The sequence below is a fragment of the Siphateles boraxobius genome, unplaced genomic scaffold (assembly GCF_051911475.1).
Source record: "Siphateles boraxobius isolate OS27281-9 unplaced genomic scaffold, OSU_SipBor_1 5, whole genome shotgun sequence".
NCBI lineage: Eukaryota > Metazoa > Chordata > Actinopteri > Cypriniformes > Leuciscidae > Siphateles > Siphateles boraxobius.
This window is the reverse complement of record NW_027509141.1, coordinates 18,864,476-18,888,113: the sequence shown is the minus strand read 5'-3', so window position 1 is coordinate 18,888,113 and position 23,638 is coordinate 18,864,476. Positions and strand designations below refer to the sequence as shown.

The 23,638-nt window shown below is 45.0% G+C and overlaps 3 protein-coding genes and 1 pseudogene across 8 annotated transcripts in view; 2 read left to right on the top strand and 2 right to left on the bottom strand.

The window, feature by feature from the left end:
• Window positions 1–1,833, top strand: part of tbl1xr1a (TBL1X/Y related 1a) — an 83,772-nt gene extending 81,939 nt beyond the window's left edge. For all 4 annotated transcript variants that reach the window (XM_077203081.1, XM_077203079.1, XM_077203080.1 and 1 more), the window contains one exon: window positions 24–1,833. In XM_077203081.1, the coding sequence (XP_077059196.1) occupies window positions 24–50 (27 nt within the window). In that variant the 3' untranslated portion in view covers window positions 51–1,833. The remainder of the gene's footprint in view (window positions 1–23) is intronic.
• s100p (S100 calcium binding protein P) overlaps window positions 1–16,484 on the bottom strand; it is a 267,160-nt gene extending 250,676 nt beyond the window's left edge. Inside the window, exon 1 of the mRNA XM_077203090.1 lies at window positions 16,420–16,484. The gene's annotated coding sequence lies outside the window, so the exon portion shown is untranslated. The remainder of the gene's footprint in view (window positions 1–16,419) is intronic.
• LOC143711515 (uncharacterized) overlaps window positions 1–23,638 on the bottom strand; it is a 232,757-nt gene that overhangs the window by 18,181 nt on the left and 190,938 nt on the right. For 2 of the 3 annotated variants that reach the window (XM_077203076.1, XM_077203078.1), the window contains 2 exons: window positions 17,902–18,005; window positions 16,516–17,827 (listed from right to left, as the gene is read on the bottom strand). In XM_077203076.1, coding sequence (XP_077059191.1) covers window positions 17,665–17,827; window positions 17,902–18,005 — 267 coding nt within the window. In that variant the 3' untranslated portion in view covers window positions 16,516–17,664. Of the gene's footprint in view, window positions 1–16,515; window positions 17,828–17,901; window positions 18,006–23,638 lie in introns of those variants that run through there. The other variant, XM_077203077.1, reaches the window with a different exon arrangement.
• Window positions 13,947–15,895, top strand: LOC143711390 (uncharacterized; annotated as a pseudogene).

Below are 23,638 nucleotides of genomic sequence, written 5' to 3'. Positions count from 1 at the left end.
AATCTTTTTTGTTTTCATTGTAGGTTTGTGTATTAGATCTGCGGAAATAGCGCTGCTTGCTGGAAGCCATGGACCGACTATGAATGTGTACATAGCCAAAATGACTGTCCCTGACCCTCAAACTGCTACAGTCCCTAGTGAACCATGGCCAGCCACTACAGACAAACAAACACAAGCACCCTGACGCCACGGGCCGAGCGCAGAGGATGTGATTCCAACCAGAGACATTCAAATGACTTTTGTAAGGTGGGAAAAAACAAACAATATAGCCGAGGAAGAAGAAAGACAAGAGGACTGGTGTATGTACCAAATTTGGAAGATATTTTACTATCTGTTCTTCAAAACCAATCTCATCAAAATAAACGAACGAAAGGATTTTAATCTTTGTTGGTAGTTTCCGTTTCAGTATGCAGACATATCAAGCGTTTTATTGTCCTTCCCCCTCTCTTTTTTTCACACATTTGATTTGACGTCACAGCTGCATGATTCCAGGATTCATGTTTTCCTCCGTTTGACACAAGTACAGTTATTTAGTCTTTTGGTACTGGATGTTTTGTGATTTCAACAGTGTGGGGACATGAAAAAAAATCTATTTTCAATCTTGTTCTTCGGTTTTAGTTTTTATGCTATGGTGTAATTGTTATCCCCCCTCGTATCCCCCCCCCCCCAACAAAAAAAACAAAAAACACGCACGCACATCTTCAGGAAATGCATCCGTTCACTCATACTATATTTAGTTCCCCTTAAAATTAACAGCAACAATTCTGTTCCTCAGGTCGAGACGTTTGAGCAGCCGAGGACCGTTTGACATGCATGCAGATTAAAAACAAAAGACTTGCTTTAGGTTTACAGTATTTCTAATTAAACATCAGATTATTTTCAAACATTTTAATAACTGGATTATTTACTTTGTCTCGCAAACTACATGCAGTTAAAAATACATTACATTAAACTAAACATTGAGCATGTTTTTTTATTGGAGAACTCAAAACTTAAAGCAAGTCTGATGCTAAGAACATTGAACAAACATCTGAATGACCATTATTTAAATGATTTTGAAGGTAAAACCACATTTTGGGATTTTCTGCACAACCATGTGAGATGATGATGTTCATTTACAGTAATTGCATGCATGAGGACAGTCTATACTAATGTGCTTTTGGTTTTTCTCAGTGTTTAGACGTTAAACTTCCATTGAGGGGGAAAAGTAGTCACAGACCCAAAGAGTGCAAAAGACTGTCTCTGTCCCATAATAGAGGCTCTGAATCTCTTTTTCCTCCCACAGAAAGACATTTTAGGACATCATATGATGTTTAACCTTGAATTTTAAACAAGGACGTGGTATTTGGTCTGTATAAAACTGATAAAAAAAACACATCTGAACATTTTATTTATTACAGCCTACGACAACAGAAGGGTGTTTGCTCTTCTCTGTAATCGCCCCAGCATCTGCCTGCCCACAGCAACCTTCAGTTCCCCAGTGTCATTTCTAATCATTATTCTTACTGCGTCTGTGTCTCCTGGACTTTTTGTACTCTTTTAAAACTTTTGTAATTCATATTTCTTTGTAGCTATTAAAAAAAGAGTAAATAAATAAGCAAAAAAGAGAAAAAAAAGAAACCCCAACAAACTACTGGAGGTCGGTTTGAGGGTGTACAGCTTAGACCTCAGTTTTGCTCACTCTGAGTCCCACGTGTTCTCAGATGTCCCCACACCTGACCTTTGTTTCCCCAGTCAAACGTTTTTGGTTGCAAAAATTCCCCCTTGCATTGCATTGATCTGTTGTCATTTGAATCAGATCTGAAGTCCAAAATAAAGTATATTTTGATATTACGACTGTGTTTTTTTTTCTCCTGATTTGTCTATTTAATATGAAGTGATGCTGTAAATAAACCTTCAGAGTCCCCAATGGATACAGTTACTTAAATAATGCCATTTTCATACAAGTTAATTTGATTCTTTAGGGTCTAAATGAAAAGTTTGTAAGATACTTTAATTAAAAATTTCCGTTAGTATTGTAAGAAAACACTAATTTTACCTGGTCAAAAATAGCTCTGTTTTCAGCACTCCATTTCAGTGCATATGTATGGAAGTAAAATAATGTCAAATGTTTTTGAAATAAAAAGCCTGTTGAATTGCACTACTTAGAAAAAAAAAATAGGCATTGCATTAACCATGCTTGCATTTTAATGCATTGTATTTTTAGGGCTTGCATTTTTATGGGCTGAAATTCAACATGGCTGAATATATTTAAGCTGTGAATATTTCAATTAAAAACATTTCAAACACATTTTCATTATTAAAAATTCAATAATCCATATTCACCCTTCATATTTCACTTCCAAAATATTCTAACTGTTTAAAAATACAACCTATAATATTCAACAGGCGGTTTTCGGTCCATTTTATTTCGCTTTGCAAATTCGCTTCTACAAATTCAGTGGTTCAAATTCGACAGTAAATTCAACATTGACGTCCAGGAACTGCAGGAAAAGCAGAAGATTGCCGAGCATGATCTCCATCTGCTGTTAGTCGACCTCACCAGAAGGGGGTGCAAGCGCTTGTTGTTGACGAAGACCAGCAAAATTAGAGCAAGTCATTCATTCATAAAACTCATTTACAGCAATGTAAGTTTGTGATTATTATGACGGCTGTTTTTGTTAAATTCGGTGCCTTCACAGTTACTTTTCCTGTGTAGCCTACATGCATATTTCTCTACCGTGAACGAGATCATAGTGTTATTCCCCGATGCGGATATACAGATCCAATGTTCCATTTTTGAGGTTGACATATTTCTCTTGGTTGTTTAGTTGCCTTAACTTTATATTGTGGCGATGTGCTGCATGCAGGCTATTAGGGTTTCCCTCAATACTTCAGGATTCCCCTGCTGGACCTGTACAATGCTTAACGTAGCTTAATGGACTAGTGATGTAAAAGTCCAAACTCACAGGCAAGCAGAAGGACTCAGAATAACGCGCACAGCTGAGCGTTTCCCAGTGATAGACTGGCATAAAGATGGCTTGATGTTGGACATTCGCACATTTAGGGACCGTCGCTAAAGTTTATACGACTTTGGTATACACGTTTCTAACTTCAATAGCATATGAATAGAACGACTTACTACATGCAGGTCCGGATTATCCATATCTGAGACTGGGCGAGTGCCCAGGGGCACCAGCCAATGGGGGGCACCAAATCATTAAAACAAATACTATACCTTTAATATATTTGTCATATTTTATAAATGTATATGTATTCATTATATAGTTATATATTTGATACATATATATTTAATACATACATATTTATGCATTTAAAAATAAAGAAATATAATTGCGATTTGGTAAGTGCCCCCCTACCCCTCCCCCGATCTTGGTCCATTCCACAGTGACACACTGCCGCCCAATTAGTCAATCAGACTAATTCAAAACGGACAGGCGTCAGTTAAGCGGTTGCGCTAAGAGAAAACTTAAAAAAGAAAAACAATCACGGCACATTGCCACTATTCATAATGTACCCGCAATCGCAAGCTTTTTTATTCAGAAACCGGCGGCAGGAGCAGAAGTAATGTTAACTAGCACAGGCCCTGAAGCTAACATATGCAGCGAAGTGTTTCTCCTGGTTTCTACGTCAGCGCTGTTTGATCTGATATCTATGGTTTATAACAGAACTCTGCGCGGAATCGGAATGTTTCTCGCTGGATCTCGTAGTGATGAATGATGTTAAAATTCTGAGGCGAATTCAATTGATTTCTTAACTGGATCGTGAGCGAGATCGGCCCGCGACTGGCAAGTTCTGGGCTTTATTTTACTGTCAGTAGTTCGGGGCGCTGCTGCTGCTCCACGGCCCTAATCATAGGCCTATATGAGTTGCGTATTTTCGTTTCACTTTCATTTTGTTTGCATTCGCTGCTAGGTAACGACTAACGATAGTCGATAGATCGCTCATTGCTCAGACGCACATAGGTTGTGATTTTTCTCCATCCCACAGACGTCTACGCGCGCTATTCTTGTCACGGATTTATTGAATTCCCTGCAGTATTTGTGGTGAGTCTTTACTTAAGCTGTAAGTTCATGTACATCTATTATCTTCATAGAAATACTGAATTTCAATTGTTCACACATTAAGTGTGAGGAGGGGGGCACTTAAACTGTGGTCACCCTAGGGCACAAAACTATGCTAATCCGGGCATGACTACATGAACACTTTATAGTTGATTTTATGACTGTGTCAGGCATAATGTGCAGCCTTTGGATTTTTGATATTTATTCAAATAAATTTAAGTTTGCTATTGAAGTTAGAAACGTACATGCCAATGTTGTATACAACTTTAGAGACGGTCCCTAAATGTGCGAATGTCCAATGTCAAGCAAATTTTACATTTAGCAGACACTTTTATCCAAAGCGATTTACAGTTAAACTAACAATAGGAGGACAACAATATGCAAGTGCTATGATCCCAGTTTAAGCTAATGCAATACACGTAGGCATTTTAGGACTTTTTTATATATATGAATGAGAGAGAGAGAGAGAGAGAGAGAGAGAGAGAGAGAGAGAGAGAGAGAGAGAGAGAGAGAGAGAGAGAGACTAGGGTTCCCACGGGTCATGGAATTTCTGGAATGTCATGGAATTTCAAAGGTCTATTCCAGACATTGAAAGTCAGGGAATTTTATATATTTTTTGTCCAAGTCATGGAATATCAGGGAATTTAGTTTGTTGCTTTAAATTTTAGTTTCCATTTATCAAAATGTAATTTTTCTATACCAATTCTCACCAGCAGGGGGTGCAAGCGCGTGTTGTTGACGAAGAACATAGCAACAGTTAGAGCAAGACATTCATTCATAAATACTCATTTACAACAATTGAGCATGCATTAAGTTTTTTGTGATGATTATCTGGGTCAGTATATATGCGGAAAAGATGATAAAGGCACAAAAGCTGTTTTTTATGTTTCATTCATTAACTTCATTGTTACTTTCCCTGTGTAGCCTTATGCTGCGTTCACACCGGACGCGAATAGCGTGTCAGGCGCGAGTGATTTCAATGTTAAGTCAATTCAAAGACGCGTTACGCGCGTAAAAAATTCCTGCGGCGCGAATGAGGCGTGGAGCGCGGCGCGGTAGACGCGAATACGCCTCATTCGCGCGTCAAGTTCGTGCGAATGGCGCGAATTGAGCGTCTGGCGCGTTACGCGCGAATGGTGCATTTTGTGCATTCACGCGTTTGACGCGAATTCGCGTCTGCCGCCCAAGTTGAAAATCTGAACTTTGGCGTCAATTCGCGCCGCGTTTACTAATCAGAAGCCTAGCTGCTTGCTGCTGTCACGTGGTGAAGTATCTGGATGCTTCAATACATTATTTTGTAATGGTTCTAATGCACAACAAAGCAAGTATTTTATCACATAAAACTTGATTTCAATATATAGACATTCATTTTGTATTGAATGCATTTTATTCCATATCTAGATTATATTAAATATTATTATAATGTGAAGACAAACATACTGCATTATACGTTCATGTCTGGACAGTGTTGTGTGTGAGAGAGAAAAAAATCACAGGACAGATTAATCACTTTTGGAGGCTGGCTCCATCATCAAAACAAAAATAAATGACAGATTAGGTGGATGAGTGCGAGGGTGATCCTCGCTCCGTGGCGGGACAACAGGTCATCAAGGTGGGCGCGGGACCGGCGTAAGTACCGCTGAAAGCGGCTGTCATCCAGGCGCAGCTCCTTGAGCGAGCAAATGGTGAAACTCGCCACACTGGGTCAAAGGGTCAGGTGGACACAAATACGGCGAAGATGACCCCTACGCCGCCGTTCTGCTCTCCATGGCAAATACAGAGCTGTGACTCTCTCGGTGAATGCTCGATCAACATAAAAAAGATGGCCGCCAACGGGTTTCGATTGTGACGCGCGTAAATTTCGCTTAAAACTTTTGTTTTTTTACGCGCGTCAAGAGCGAAATTGACGCGCGTAAAAAAACAAAAGTTTGAAGCGAAATTTACGCGCGTCAATTTCGCTCTTGACGCGCGTAAAAAAACAAAAGTTTGAAGCGAAATTTACGCGCGTCACAATCGAAACCCGTTGGCGGCCATATTTTTTATGTTGATCGAGCATTCACCGAGAGAGTCACAATCGAAACCCGTGAATGGATTCAAAGTGGTCAAGCGTATAACTAGACGTGGTAGGCGCGAATTTGACACGCTATTCGCGTCCGGTGTGAACGCAGCATTAGGCTACATGTTATCAACTTTTTCTAACATGAACGGGATTATAATCGGTTTCCCTCAATACCTCATCATACCCAAGGATTCCCATTCCATCAGGACAAAACACTTAACGTAGCTTAATGGATTAATACAGTGATATAAAATACCAAACTCGCACCTTATTGGGATGTATGTATAAGTATTCCCACATACATGTTAATATTCCTACATACACGATTAATCTGGGAAGGGTCATACCACTTTCATATTGTTGTCCTATATTGTTAGTTTAACTGAAACTTACGTCGCTTTGGATAAAAGCGTCTGCTAAAAGACTAAATGCAAAATTGGCTTGACATTCGCACATGTAGGGACCGTCTCTAAAGTAACATTGGTAGTCCTATAGGCCTAAACGTTTCTAACTTCAATAGCAAACTTCAATTTATTTGAATAAATTGCGCATTATGCCTGACACCTACATGAACACTTAACAGTTGGTTTTATGACTGCAAGTTGTTCTCTTCAAATGCTATTGAAGTTAGAAACGTGTTTACCAATGTCGTATGTTACTTTAGAGACGGTCCTTAAATGTGCGAATGTCCAATGTCAAGCCAACTTATGCCAGTATCACTGAGAAACGCGCAGCTTTAAACTTTGGCCGTTAAGTTCATATTCTGAGTGCTTCTGCTTGCCTGCGAGTTTGGTCTTTTATATCACTGTATGAGTCCATTAAGCTAAGTTAAGCGCTTTATATATGTCCAGCAGGGGAATCCTGACGTATTGAGGGAAACCCTAGTAGCTACTGCATGAAGCACAATTGCCGCAATATAAGGTTGAGGCAACTAAACAACCAATAGATATGTCAAACTCAAATGTAACATTGGATCTGTATACATCCGTATCTGTGGAATAACATTATAATCTCGTTCACGGTAGAGATGCATGTAGGCTACACAGGAAAAGTAATCGTGAAGACACTGAATTTCACATAAAACACAATAGTCACAGATACACTTACATTGTTGTAAATGAGTATTTATGAATTAATGGCTTGCTCTAACTGTTGCTCGGTCTTCATCAACAACACGCTTGCACCCCCTGCTGGTGAGGTCGACTGACAGCAGAAGGAGTTTATGCTCGGTAATCTACTGCGTTTCCTGCAGTTCCTGGACGTCAACGTTGAATTTACTGTCGAATTTGAACCACTGAATTTGTTCAATCCGCCTGTTGAATATTATAGGTTGTATTTTTAATCAGTTTGAATATTTTGGAAGTGAAATATGAAAGGTGAATATGGATTATTGAAATTTGACTAATGAAAGTGTGTTTGAAATGTTTTGAATTTAAATATTCACAGCTTAAATATTCAACCATGCTAAATTTCAGCCCATAAAAATGCAAACCCTAAAAATACAAAGCATTAAAATACAAGCAGGGTTAATGCAATGCATATTTTTTCAAGTAGTACAATTTTTTTTTAATTTTTTTTTGAAAAAAACAAAAGGGACAATACATATTAATGAACATTTTCACAAATGTAAATATGTCAGATTATAGCCTTAGGCTAATTTCCATCTGCAATTCAACAGGCTTTTTGTTTAAAAAACAATTGGCATTATTTTACTTTCATATTATAGGTCATGGAAATTCATCTTTTTAGTCAGTGAAAAGTCAGGGAATTTGACATTTGGTTTAGAGTGGGAACCCAGAGAGAGAGAGAGAGAGAGAGAGAGAGAGAGAGAGAGAGAGAGAGAGAGAGAGAGAGAGAGAGAGAGAGAGAGAGAGAGAGAGAGAGAGAGAATAGAATAGAAAGTGTTAGTATTAATTGATCAAGTGTTGATTTTATGCCAGTATATCATGAAACGCTCAGCATGAAACTTTGCGCGTAAAGTTTACAATCTGAGTCCATCTTCTTGCCTGTAGCCTATATATAGTAGCCTACAGCCTACATCCCCAATAAGGTGCAAGATTGGTCTTTCATATCACTGTATGTGTTAAGCGTTTTGTCCCAACGGAAAGGGAATCCTTGAGTATGAGGTATTGAGGGAAACCGATTATTATCCTGTTCATGGTAGAGAAAGCTGATGACATGTAGAATACACAGGGAAAGTAACAATGAAGTTATTGAATGAAACAAACAGCTTTTGTGTGTTTATCATCTTTTCCGCATATACTGTCTGTCACAGATAATCATTTCCATTTTATGAATGAATGTCTTCGTCAACAACAAGCGCTTTTGCACCATCTGATGGTGAGGTCGACTAACAGCAGATGGAGAGTATAGTCGGCAATCTACTGCTTTTCCTGCAGTTCCTGGACGTCAATGTTGAATTTACTGTCGAATTTGAACCACTGAATTTGTAGAAGCGAATTAAAATGGACCGAAAATTGCCTGTTGAATATTATAGGTTGTATTTTTAAACAGTTTGAATATTTTGGAAATGAAATATGAAGGGTGAATATGGACTTTTGAATTTTTAATGATGAAAATGTGTTTGAAATGTTTTTAATTGAAATATTCACAGCTTAAATATTCAACCATGTTGAACTTCAGCCCATTAAAAATGCAAGCCCTAAAAATACAATGCATTAAAATGCAAGCATGGTTAATGCAATGCCTATTTTTTTTCCAAGTAGTGCAATTCAACAGGCTTTTTATTTCAAAAACATTTGACATTATTTTACTTCCATACATTTGACATTATTTTACTTCCATACATATGCCTTTAAATGATAATGAGCTTCGCTCACTCCGCCCCTCTGTTCTGCTGGCGTTCTTAACAGCGTTATGACCACACCGCACGTGGAGGTTTTTCCTTGACAACAGTTGAGGGTATAGGAAAAAAATGGCAGCGGGAGTCTCTGAGGAGGACACATCTGTGCAACCGTATCAGTATGAACCGGAGTCGGAACAAGATGACGGCCCGAAGAAGTTCGACAATTAAGGCTCGAACATGACGTTTCTGAATGGTTGGTTATTATATTGTCACTTTGATCTATCTTTGTGTACTGGCAGGGTAGAGTAACTTAGTGAGATGTACGAACGCTATGTGTTTACTGATGTAAGTTATAACTTACGTACTCAGTTTGTAATAACACAATAACCATAACTCGTTGTTCATTATAAACGTGGGATTATGAATTATATAGAGAACGTCGTACATAGAAAACATGCCGTATGTACCCTGAATGTAAACCTTAGCGGCATTCATCGTGAAGCGTTTGCAAAGATTAATATAAAGGTTAATAAAATTTTACACTTACTTTTTCTGGAGGTTCAGGAGGGAGACATGAATAGTTGGTAACGATTCTTTTTTCAGGAGCAGCTTCTTATCAAATCAGCTTTATAAGTTACTTCCTTCGTTAATAAAGCAGTCTGGTGAGAAAAGATTTGCGAATCGCGCAAACATGAAAGCACTGACGTTGCTCGTGGAGAATATTCCCTTCGAAAACAAAACTCAGCCACTGTGTCTTCAGCGGTTCGGATTTAGGAACATCAAAATGACTGCCGTGTTCGTTATTACACCCAAGAACAGAACACCACAATCGCTTGGACGCAATTCTGCTCCAGTGTATCAACAATGACGGACTATGATGACTGACAGCTCACTCAGGACAGGGATCTGTTGAAACGCTGCTGTCAATCAACAATCGTGGGAGGGGCGTCCCGATTGAGTGACGTCACAAAATCGAACGGCTCAATTTGAGGCAGGGGAAAACATATAAGGAGATTAAAACAAAAACACTGGATAGATTTTTATCATTATATGATGGTTGTGTACAGGCACTGCCAACACACATTTCAGTACAATCAACTTGAAAAAGTGCATTTACCATTATATGACCCCTTTAAAAGAGCAGTTCAGGCGAAAGAGAAAATCCATTATGCACCATCATGTCATGTTAATTCAGTAATTCCAAACAGTATTGGTTTGTATCTGGTTAATCTTGCTTCACTTCTTAACACGAAGGGCATCTAATTAGGCATATAAGATATTGCTATCGATTTTCCACTGTAATATGTCGAAGAAAAGCTGCTTAAACTTGAGTTTGGGGTGAGTGAGATTTTTAACGTCTTTGAAAGTCTCATGCTCACCAAGGCTGCATTTATTTGATCAGAAATTAGTAATTTGTGAAATGCTACGATTACTATTTTCTATTATAATGTATCCTACAATATAATTTTTTCCTGTGATGGCAAAGTTGACTTTTCAGCATCATTACTCAGTCTTTTACTCCATTACTCACTCAGACTTTTAGCCTGAATTCAGAAGCTATTTATTTTTTTAGATATAATAATCAACACCCAACTCATTGTATGAAAACATATAAACTGAACATAAGGCAGTTTTTGCATTAACTTATATTTCAATAACAAATTAGAGTAAAAACATAATTTACACAGTCGCTGTCATTTTCAAGAAAGATATTTTAAACATACATTAAATAATCTAGATACCATTAACAGGTTAAGTAAAATATAATATATAGGCTAATATAGTGCATTTATTTAGTGCAAGAGTTCATTTCTCTAGGAACTGGATGACTTGCCTGCTGAGGTAAATAATGGTATATGACAAACTAAGCTGTTCTCTTTCAAATATTCGCTCGGTATCTCACTATGGGAACGCCTCTGGGTGTGACAGATCCTGGAAGCACCAATCACACTGCGTCTGTCAGTTAACAGACCAATCACGACAGTGATGCGGGAGCCCCACCTCCCTAATATAAACCACTGCCGGGTGGTCCCTACTTCATTCTCGATCTCTTAACTGTGAAGATTAAATTGGAAGCTATACTTCACAGCATGACCTGTATTCAAAATAGTCGTTTAACTGTTCTGAGACGAGCCGTCAAGGTACGTCACCAAACGCAGCTGTTTTGTTAGTGGGTCTTTTTTCACTGTAACAGTGATATTTTATTTGATTCTGGTATACTAAGAGAATTAACGTGTTACGGCGTATTCTCTTATACAGTATATCCCCTTTTTCTGAGTTGCAAGTTGTGGTCAGCTTGGATAGGCTACTATTATTTGCTATGGCGACTACTAGTTCTGCAAGTGGCGGACCGAAAGCAGAAACTTCACGTCTGTGTGCGTGCGGTTCAATGATATCAGGCACGGATCCTCATCCGTTGTGCATCGCATGCCTGGGGGTGAGACACGCTCAGGCAGCCCTTGCGAACTCCGAGGGCTGTCCGCACTGTTCTCTCTTCCCGTCAAGGGTGCTAGAGAGAAGAGTGCACGTCGCGGCCACTAATAAGGGAGATCCCTGTTTTTCTCCACCGCCCGCGGAAGAGACTAAACAGCCCCCTGCATCATACAGCTGGGGCGAATTTATGGACGAAATCTCCCCCCAACTACCTCCCCTCTTTGGATCTTTTACGGATGTAAGAGAGGAGAACAATGATGATGACGAGGCCATCGCTCGTCTGTTGGAGGATGAAGGTGAGGAGGATGACGATGATGTGATCCTCCCGCGAATCCCTCCCGGCCTGGCAGCGCGTTGAGCGGTGGTTCACCCTCCCCAGCTCAGGGGGAGCTCGACCTACTGGAAATGTGCCGTAGGGCGGTGGCAGGGACGGAGAGGGATCTCTATGACGGCAAGAGACTGCCGTCACGTGCCCCACCAGTTAAACCGCTCATTCCAGCGGTCCCTGTGTGCGTTTCAGAGATGAAACGTTTCTGGGATAAGCCTTTTTCACACAGAGTTCCTGTAAAAGGTTTTTCCAGGCTGGATGTTGATAACATGGAGGAGTTAGGGATGTCAAATTCCCCTCCTGTTGAGCTGTCAGTTGCACATCATCTCCACCCTAACCGCAGGACAGCCTTTTCCTCAGCTTCAGCTTCACTGCCAGGACACACTGATTGCCTAGCAGCCTCAGTTTTTCAGAAGATTTATCGTTCTTCTGCACTGGCAGTGAGGGCTCTTAATGCCACCTCTCTCCTCACTGCTTATCAAGCGGAGCTTATGGAAGAGATGGGGAGGCAAATGGATGCTGGGACACCAAACCCAGCCCTCTGGGAGGAGATTTGCGTTATTGCTGATCTCAATCTGAGAACATCCAGAGGTGCGGTCTAGAGCTGTGGCCGAAGCATGGGCCTAGCAGTGGTCAGTGAGCGAGCTCTCTGGCTGGAGCTCTCAGACAGAGAAAACGCAGACTTCTTGGATGCTCCAATTGAGCCCAAAGCCCTTTTCGGGGGTTCGGTCACTGCTATGCGACAACGGTGTGATCTGAAGAAGCAAGAGGGTGAGGCTTTCCAAACTTGCCTCCCTCGCAGACCCGCCGCTAGGGTTTCTCAACCACCATGGTCCAGGTTTGAAGCACCCCAGAGGGGTGGTCGTCAGACTTCAGAGGCCCTAGACCTTCTCAGCCTTAGCAGGCTGAGCCACAGTCTAAGCCAGCTCAGCCGAGGGGAAAACCTTCCTTTGTAGCGGCTGCAGCCAGATACCGACCAGCAAACCCTCAGGGAGAGCAGAAACGGCGAGCAACCTAATATTCCGTTATATTCAGAACAAATGAGCATGAGCAACATGCACTCACAGAGTATCTGTTGTTAATCCTCCCTCAAAGAGAGCGGTCATTTTCTCCCCCTCCCGCCAAGAGAAGGCGTTGGACACGGAGTTGTTCACAGGAAAAAGTTATCCAGTGACCAGTTCAGTTGTGAAGTTTGCACCAGTTCCCCCAGTGTCTCACAGAGAAGTTATCCTCCCTCCACTCACGGGGTTACAAAAGAGGGCAGAGGGCTGTTTTCTAAAAGACATGTTTATTATTTTCATAGAACACAAGTTCCCTGTGCATCCAGGCAGTGGGCCGAGGGTACAGCAATGTTTGAAAAGAAAAACACACACAAAAACTCTCTCCGTCTCTCCGTCCCATTCTGGATTTACGGAACCCTCAACGAACACCTCAGAAAATACAATTTCAAAATGTTGACCTTAAAAGACGTTATCTCAAATTATTCGTCCCAAGGACTGGCTTACGTCAGTCGATCTGAAGGATGCATATTTTGACATAAGCATCTACCCGGCACAGAAAATTTCTCAGGTTTGCCTATCGGGACACAGCCTACGAGTTTTTGACAGTCCCGTTTGGTTTGTCTTTAGCTCCAAGGGTTTTCAGCAAATGTGTGGAAGCAGCGCTCACACCGCTGAGAGGAATGGGTCTGAGAGTGTCAGCATATTTGGACGATCTGCTGCTGTGCTGCGTCATGGCAACCGGCAGAGAGAGAGACAAAATGCTCTTGTCTCATTTGGAGAGCTTAGGCTTCAAGATAAATGAGACAAAAAGCTGTTTGGTGCCCACACAAGAGATAATTTACCTGGGTCTCAGACTGAACTCGGTCCTCTATCAAGCTTTTCTGTCCGAGGAGCGCATCAGGTCAATTCGCGGCTGTCATTCCCTTTTTCAGAAAGGAAACGGAGTTTAATTCAGACTGTGTTTACGTCTTCTGGGGCTGATGGCATCGACAGTTTCTGTCATTCCACTGGGACTCTTACGAATGAGGGAGTTTCAGCACTGGACAGCGGCGCAGGGCTTGTGTCCAAAACGCCACCTCAACCGCAAAGTGACAGTGACGTCACTCTGCATGCGCTCTCTCCGTCAGTGGAGAGATCGTTTTTTTCTCGAGTCAGGGACTCCGCTGGGAGCTTTCTCTCTGAGAAAGGTGGTTACAATGGATGCGTCGCTCACAGGTTGGGGTGCAGTGTGCGAGGGCAGGATAGCGAAGGGGAAATGGCCCGTCTCGCTACAAAACACACCCATAAACTTCCTGGAACTGTTAACAGTGTTTCTGGCACTGAAACATTTTGTGCGGTTCCTAAGGAACCACCACACTCTGATCAGATCAGACAACACAATGGCGGTGGCATACATAAAATCTCCAGGGAGGCACACGTTCCCATCTGCTTCACAGCCTGGCACGGAAACTAATCGTATGGGGCGTGAAGCATTTTCATTCACTGTGGGCAACCCATGTCCCGGGAATAATGATTGTGGGGGCGGATCTCCTGTCCAGAGGAAATCCTCTGTATGGAGAATGGACTCTCCACCCTCAGGTAGTGAGCCAGTTGTGGGAGAGGTTCGGCCGAGCTGCCGTAGATCTCTTCGCCTCGCAAGAAAACACTCAATGTCCTCTATTCTTCTCTCTGGCGAGAGACGGTGCTCCTATGGGTGTGGATGCTCTGGCGCACCCGTGGCCAAACGGACTACTCTAGGCGTTTCCTCCTCTGAGTCTGATATTTCTAACTCTAAAAAGGGTAAGAGAGTACGGTCACTCATTCATAATGATTGCCCCGAACTGGCCAGGGAAGTTGTGGTTGACGGACATAATTCAACTCCTTTGCGACCAGCCTTGGCCTCTTCCTTTGCGCAGGGACCTCTTCTCACAAGCGTGCGGGGAGATTTTTCACCCAGCCCCAGACAAAGTGGCTCTTTGGGCCTGGCCCGTGAGAGGTTAAACTTGAGTGTGAAGGGTTTACCTCCGAGGGTGATTGAAACAATTCAGAACCCACAAGCAGCTTCAACGCCCTCTGCATATGATCGGAAATGGACTGTGTTTGAGAGATGGTGCGCACACAGACACATCGTTCCTTTTCTCTGTTCTGTCACGGATGTGTTATGTTTTCTGCAGGAACTTTTAGATAAGGGCAGAGCCTTTTCAACTGTTAAGGTTTATCGTGCCGCAATTTCTGCGTGTCATGTGGGGAATAACGGAAACACTATAGGTCAACACCCGCTTGTATGCAGGTTTATGAGAGGTGCACGGCATTTGAACAGGGTTTCAAAGCCATTGATTCTGCCGTGAGATCTGTCTGTGGTCCTTAACACACTATCTCAGCCCCCTTTTGAGCCTATAGAGCAGTGGTCTCAAACTCAATTCTTGGAGGTCCACAGCTCTGCACAGGTTAGCTCCGACCAGCTCAAACTCACACCTGCAAGGAAGTTTCTAGCAATCCTGAAGACCTTGATTGGCTGGATCAGGTGTGTTTGATTAGGGTTGGAGCAAAACTGTGCAGAGCTCTGGCCCTCCGGGAATTGAGTTTGAGAGCACTGCAATAGAAAGTGTTGAATTAAAGCTCCTTTTGATAAAGGCTGCTTTATTATTGGCTCTTTCGACCGCAAAGCGGGTTAGTGAATTTCACGGGTTGTCGGTTCATAACTCTTGAATGCGGTTCGCTATGGATTACTCGAGAGTAACTCTCAAAATAAATCCAGCGTTTGTGCCTAAAGTTAGCGAGTCAGCTCTCATTTATTAACAGGTGGATTTACTGGCTTTCCATCCGCAGCCTTTTTCCTCGTCAGAGGATGCACGGCTTTATTGCTTGTGCCCTTTCCGTGCTTTGCGTCACTATGTGGAGAGAACGAAAGCACTAAGGAAGAGTAATCAGTTATTTGTTTCATGGGCTGATTCTCATAAAGGGAAACCTATTTCGCGTCAGTGCCTGTCTCACTGGGTAGTGGAAGCTATTATATTAGGTTATAATGCCATGGGTCTCTGTTCTACGGAAGGGCTGAGGGCTCATTCTACCAGAGGTTTGGCTACCTCATGGGCACTGTTTAAGGGCGTTTCAGTTCAGGACATATGTGCAGCAGCAAGTTGGGCTTCGCCTCACACATTTGTCCGATTTTATAGACTGGATGTCACTGAGCCACCACTGGCTCATTCCGTCCTAAGTCTGTAAAAAAAAAAAAAACCTTGGGGTGTGTTTATGTTACATACATCACTGAGTTGGTTGACATGCCTGATTCAGACAGCATATCTGCAATACGGGAGTTGTCTGTATCCCATAGTGAGATACCGAGCGAATGTTTGAAAGAGAACTTTAAGTTACTTACGTAACCACGGTTCTCTGATAACATGAGTGAGGTATCTCACCACACTTCCCTCCTTGCAGTGCACGGAAAAGAGATATGCAGAGAATGAAGTAGGGACCACCCGGCAGTGGTTTATATTAGGGAGGTGGGACTCCCGCATCACTGTCGTGATTGGTCTGTCAACTGACAGACGTGGTGTGATTGGTGCTTCCAGGATCTTTCACGCCCAGAGGCATTCCCATAGTGAGATACCTCACTCATGTTATCAAAGAACCGGGGTTACGCAAGTAACCTAAAGTTTTATTGACGTCTTTGCGCTGCTGAATCACTGGTTGAGCGATTACACGAGTTATGATGTCTTTCAGTAAGTATACTTTATCTTTCAACATACCTTCAGGTGTCCATTCATGTTTATTCTGTAACTGAGGAAGAGATGATCGCGTTTACTCGCGCTGCCGCTTGAAATGAGGAGTCTAGTACAGTGATCTGTCACGCCACATCAAAGAGCGCCAAAACAGCATTTATTGTTTGAATTTCATGATCAAATAGACAGAATTTGAAAGATTACACCTTATTATAGACCTTAACACAGAGCATGCTATTATTTGGTGCTAATGGTGGTTAGGCTATAAAAACTGAATTCGTTGTGTGTACACAAGACATGGGGTCCAATGAGCCAGGGCAGCAGGGGGCTGGGCAGGGCGTGTTCTGTACGCCATTCGAGTATCTCGATACATATCGTGGGTTCTGTATCACGCTTTTTCAGTTCGGTCAGAATATTGAATACCCCTAGTGAGTGTGTGTGTAATTATATATATATATATACACATACATACACACACACATTTATATTAATATTAATTAGATAATATTAGCAATAGCAGAATTCCTGTTTTTGGTTGAACTATTCCCATAAGAAGCCATAGTTTAATAATAATCATGCTTTATCATTAGATGCAAGTAATTTTGCCAAGAAGGATATTTAACCATTTATTACATAATAGCAATAAAAACAATTTTAAAAACAGAAAACTGTATAAATAAACTAAAGCGGCTTGATTTATACATGCGTAAACATCTCAGACCTCTTGAATCAAATCACTATATTTTATTCTGCGGTTTATTCCTTGTCAAAACTTTCCAGCCTTGTTTGTTAAATCACAAATTATATACTGGACAACGATAATAGCCCACGATTCCCTTAAAGATCTTTGTTAATAATAGCAGCTTTTCTGGGAACGTTGCTATGGTTTGATCGTGCGACTGTGGACTTAATCACCATGCATTGTTGACGATCATCAAAAAATGCTTCCATAACTCACTGAGAGTACATGCAATTTACTGGATTTAAATGAAGTGGGGGGGATATGAAATATATTTTTAGTATGCATGAATGAGGGGCCATTTTGCCAGAAGAACAACTATAAATCTTTTGCACGAGACATCATCATGACAGCAGTATAAATGACCGCCTGAGGCTTGTTCTGTGATCAGTGTGTGCTATTGATACACTGCCATCCACAGTAGTGAAAACATTAGCGGTGTCGTATGTTGGGTTTGGTGTGAGGTAATAACTGTCCATTCCTGAGGGATCTCAGCTGTTGTCCCACCTGATATCCAGTCTCTCTCAGCTCTCTCATCCAACAGAAGAATTGGTGTGGGGGACGAGCGACACGTTCTCAGTGATCTCTATGATGGTCTGGAAGATGTCGTAAGCCACAGCGAACAGGAAGTAGATGGGCAGCAGCCAGTGGAGCCTGAAGAGTCTCTCGCTGGCCTTCAGAGGAACCGCCAGATGCCTGTAAACATGAAGAAGCGGTGAAACAGGAGAACGGATGCACATGGAGATCCACAGACACTCAAATGTACTCACTTGAAGCGCTCAGATCTGGAGGACCTCAGCATGAGGAAGATGAACAAACCCACCTCTGTGTTTAAGGAGAACGAAACCACTTTGTCAAGTATCACAACAAATCCCTGTGAAACAGAAAATAATCAGGATTACATTAGAGTCCATGGCTTGAACAAGGTTGAAGTCAGGGTTGTCACTAGGGTTGTTTGAGATGCGCCTTGCCTCGCCTTAAATATAGGCGAGAGTAGGCGGCTGCAGTGAGGGGAGGAGTGAAAAAAGCGCAGGCAAGCCGGACAGTTCTCACTTCTTGCAGTGGATCTGACACCTGCGAGATCAATGATGGATATCGCGGGATTCACGCTCGTGCACAGTGTTGCTAATAAACTGGATGTAATTTAAGTTCTGTTGCTTTTATGTGAAAATAAATATAATGAACAAGACACCTAAAGTACTTGTTATTTAATTCCATTCCAAATAAGTGTTTATCAATCATTTTTTCTTTAATACAGACATAGGCTATGTGTTATATATATATATATATGAAGAGTTCAGATGCAAAAGCCTCTAAGTGCCATCTGAAATTTTCTTCTACAATGATCATTTTTATCAAGCTCGTATATTTAAGTTCAGTAATTTCACTTAAATGACAATTAACAGGTAATTTTCAATGACATTTAATTGAAATTAATGAACTAAAATATACGAGCTTGATAAAAATGGTCATTCTAGAAGAAATTTTCAGATGGCACTTAGATGCTTTTGCATCTGAACTCTTCATATATTTAATAAAATTACATTGCATAACCCATAGAGATCGCACTGTCCGATAGTTTGGGATAATTCACACATAACATATATGTATATGCATATACACATAAAACATGATATCAGAGTTTTAAAATCAAACATTTTAAAAGAGAACAATACATCACGGTTGTTTAAACCAATCAACATTAAGCTGTGTCGTCAGCAAATCGTTTCCCATCATGCTTTTGATCAGCGCAGTCGGAGGAGAGCAACTGCGCGCGACTGCAGAATCCGACATATGCGCCTTGCGCTCGCGAGAGCTTTTTGACACACGTCAGCATGACATCAGAGCAAGGCGGACCGCACTCGGACACATGTGATCGGTTCTGCGCAGATTTTGCTCATCTCAAACAAGCCTATTGTTAGCTAAAATTTAAAAGTAAACTTTTAGTTTTGGAAAACACTTTATTTTAAGGTGACAGTTACACATTACTACATGTACTTACTATAGTAATAACAGCAAATTATGCTTAATTATAAGTAACTAGCCCTAAACCAAACCCTAATTGTAACTCTTTAGAAAGTACATTGTAACTACGTCACCTGAAAAAGTGTAACCTTAGTTCCCTTTCGTTGTCACTCCGAGTTACGTCGGATGACGACGAATGGGGTTTCGCTTAGAAAGCCTATCAACTTCGAGTATTACAAAACGAGCCAATGGCAAAGAAATGCCATGGGTCTGCGGAATTTGCATGGCGTAACTCCGCCCCACCTCGTGGGTATAAAAGGAGGAAGCCGGCAGCAAGCAGATATGTTTTCGCTTCGGAGCCAAGTGTATTCTTCTCTCCACAAGCCATCTCTGAATTGTCAGCTTTACAAACGAGTACCTCGAGTGTTGGTGTGACGGCGATCTACGGCGAGAGCGTGCTTCCTGCTGATCTGTTGCAGTGGTCTGCCAGTCGGTGCGTTTCTCCCCGGGTGCTTCAACACTTGAGTTTTCTCTCACTAAAAGAGCTTACACGTGGCACGTCTTTTTAAAGACGGCTCGCCCGTGCATTTCTGGTTGCAGCGGACTGGTATCGGACTCTGATGGGCACGAGCGCTGTCTAGTGTGTTTGGGCTTTGATCATGCTTGAACAGCGCTCGTGGGTGACTCATGTTCTCGCTGGGAACGTGATCATCGCGTCATATATAGGTCGAGACTCGGTGAACTCGCAAGAGTGAGAGTCCCCTCATCCACCCCCCGATCTTCGGCTGGTGGCCAGGGTGACCTGAGGGTTACGGTCTGGATCTAGGCGCCGACTATGTGTCCGTGTCCCCAGCCCCCCTCTTCAATGACGGTGCCCGCTAGTGAACTGCTGATTCCCGCGAGTCTACCCTCTGGTGGCCCGCGTGTTTCAGTTGAAGCTACAGAGGAAGATGCCATGTCTGTTGCAGCATCACTAGGTGGGTTTGAGTCTTCTGGAAGTGAGGGCTCGTCACAGCTGCCACCTTCCGGTGTGCATACGGCTGTGCCTGAGTCTGATCCGGAGATGACGACCATGCTTTCCTGGGACGATGGGTTTTGGGTAAGGCCGCCGACCCTCGTCCACGGCAAACCCCAATACCTCTCTTCCCGGACGTGCATGATGAGATCTCGAAGTCCAAGAAGACCCCCTTGTCTTCTCGGGACCGCTCGCTGATCTCATCCGCCTTTCCTCCCCTCGATGGGGCCGCTGCCCATGGGTACACTGGGGTTCCCCCGGCTGAACGCTCTGTTGCGATGCTATGTGTCCTCAGAGTGCTTCTTCTCGGCGCAATCCTAAGCACCCGCCCGTGGCCTGTAGTTTTTCGTCTACGCTTGTGGCGAGATCCTATAGCGCCACGGGACTGGCAGCCGCCTGCTGCATGCCATGGTCATTCTGCTGGTCCACCTGACCCAGATGCTCATGGACCTGCACGAGGGCGGGACTGACCCAGGGCTCTTCACTGAGCTGCGCGCCGCCACTGACCTTGCTCTCTGAGCGACGAAAGTGGCCGTACGCTCCCTGGGTCAGGTGATGCTCACCAGTCTGTGGCTGAACCTGTCTGATGTGCTGGATGTCGCGCGGACCCGTCTGTCCGACATTCCCATATCCCAGGTCGGCCTCTTCGGCGGTGCGGTTGAGGGCTTGCCCAATAGCTCTCAGCCGCCTATGAGCAGAGTGAGGTTGATTCTGTCCCGACGGCCCCGCCGTCCGCTCAGATCCCTCGTCTGCCCACCGCCGAAGGCGCCCTCCCGCGGCTCCCACCCCGCCCGTTCACGGGCCGGCTCTGGGGGCCGCGGGCGGACGCCACAGCCCTCTCCAGCCCCGCCCCCCGCTACACGCCGGGTTAAGCGGCGCTCGTGAGACGGGCACCTCGGCGATGGAGCAGACTGAGGTTGATTCTGTCCCGACGGCCCCGCCGTCCGCTCAGATCCCTCGGTCTGCCCACTGCCGAGGGCGCCCCCCCGCGGCTCCCACCCCGCCCGTTCACCCGGGTCGGCTCTGGAGGCCGCGGTCGGACGCCACAGTCCTCTCCAGCCCCGCACCCCGCTACACGCCGGGTTAAGCGGCGCTCTTGAGTTGGGCTCCTCAGAGATGGGACTCATTTCTTTCCAGGAGTTGGTAGCAGGACCACTCCTTTCCCCGGGGAGGGCCGGGGAAGAATCCTTATTCTCCAAAGAGCTGATTCTCCCGTCTCTGAGCACAGAGTTCTCGGACGTCACAGAGCGCCGCCCACAAGCCGTGCTCTCCTCGTCCCCCTCTGTCCCAGAGGTGGTTGACATGGCGTGCCGTCCACGGACCGCTTCGCCGCTGTCCCCCTCTGTCGCCAGACCCCTGGCAGAGCAGGCCCCCGCGGGACGACCAGCCTGGTCCTCCCCTGGCCCCCTCTGCCAGGGCGCGGTTGCTAACTGTGCCCCCTCTCCGGGCCGCTATGCCGTCCACATCTGGGCCAGTTACTCCGCTTCGCTGCCCCTCCGGGGGGACGCCTGTGGCTCGCATGATCCCGTTGGTTCAGTTCCTGGGAGCCTGGCTAGAGCTTCCCCGTCTGTCCCACTGGATCGTGCGTACCGTCAGGCTCGGCTATGCGATTCAGTTCGCACGGTCTCCTCCCCGCTTCAGGGGAGTCCGCTCCACTTTGGTTGGTGGCAATGCCCCTATCATGAGAGCAGAGATTGCCACCCTGCTGGCGAAGGGTGCAATCGAGACTGTCCCTCCAGCCGAGATGAGGTCCGGCTTCTACAGCCCCTACTTCATTGTCCCCAAGAAAACCGGTGGGTTACGGCCAATCCTGGACTTGCGCGTGCTGAACCGCTCCCTTCACCGGATGCCGTTCAAGATGCTCACCGCCAAACGCGTTTTCGAATGCATACGGCCCCAGGATTGGTTTGCAGCGATCGACCTGAAGGACGCCTACTTTCATGTCTCCATTTTTCCTCGACACAGACCGTTCCTCCGGTTTGCTTTCGAGGGGCAGGCATACCAGTACGCGGTTCTCCCTTTCGGGCTAGCCCTGTCTCCTCGCATCTTCACGAAGGTCGTCGAGGCGGCCCTTGTTCCCCTTCGAGAGCAAGGGGTTCGCATCCTGAGTTATATCGACGACTGGCTGATCCTAGCTCACTCTCGAGATCAGGTTTGCGAACACAGGGACCTAGTGCTCCGGCACCTAGCCCGTCTGGGCCTTCGGGTCAACTGGGAGAAGAGCAAACTTTGCCCCGTGCAGAGGATCTCTTTTCTCGGTATGGACATCGACTCGGTCGCCATGTCCGCGCAGCTTACGAGCGAGCGCGCGCAGTCACTGCTGACTTGCCTAAGACAATTCGAGGGCAAGAGTGCGGTTCCACTGAAACTTTTTCAGAGGCTCCTGGGGCATATGGCATCTGCAGCCGCGGTCACGCCGCTCGGATTGCTTCATATGAGACCGCTTCAGCTTTGGCTTCGCGACCGAGTCCCGAGGTGGGCATGGCAACACGGCACGTTCCGAGTACCAGTTACTCCGACCTGCCGTCAGTTCTTCACCCCGTGGTCGAACCTCGATTTTCTCAGGGCCGGTGTCCCCCTGGCACGAGCTTCCCGGCATGTTGTTGTCTCAACAGATGCCTCCACCACGGGCTGGGGCGCCATGTGCAATGGACATGCTGCTGCGGGCTCCTGGACAGGACCCCAGCGGCTGTGGCATGTCAATTGCCTCGAGTTGTTGGCAGTACGCCTTGCCCTGCACCGCTTCCGGGCGTTGCTCAGGGGTCAACACGTACTAGTCCGCTCAGACAATACCGCCACTGTAGCGTACATCAACCATCAAGGTGGTCTACGCTCCCGCCGTATGTCACAACTCGCTCGCCACCTCCTCCTATGGAGTCAGAAGCATCTGAGGTCGCTTCGAGCCATCTTCATTCCCGGAGCGCTGAACTGTGCAGCCGACGAGCTCTCACGGCTTCAGCCCCTCCCTGGAGAATGGCGACTCCATCCCCAGTCGGTTCAGCTGATTTGGGACCAGTTCGGGGACGCGCAGATAGATCTGTTTGCCTCTCACGACTCGACCCATTGCGCCCAGTTCTATTCCCTGACCGAGGGCACGCTCGGCACGGATGCTCTGGCGCACAGCTGGCCGCAGGGCCGCAAGTATGCGTTTCCCCCAGTGAGCCTTCTTGCGCACACTTTGCGCAAGGTCAGGGAGGACGAGGAGCAGGTCATTCTGGTTGCCCCTTACTGGCCCAACCGGACCTGGTTCCCCGAACTAGTACTCCTCGCGACAGCACCTCCCTGGCCGATCCCTCTGAGGAAGAACCTTCTTTCTCAGGGACGGGGCACCCTATGGCACCCTCGTCCCGATCTTTGGAACCTCCACGTGTGGCTCCTGGATGGGACGAGGCAGGTTTGAGTACCCTACCACCAGCGGTGGTGGCTACCATCACTTCCGCTAGAGCGTCGTCCACGAGACACGTCTAGGCGTTGAAGTGGAACCTCTTCGTCAACTGGTGCTCTTCTCACCGAGAAGACCCCCGGAG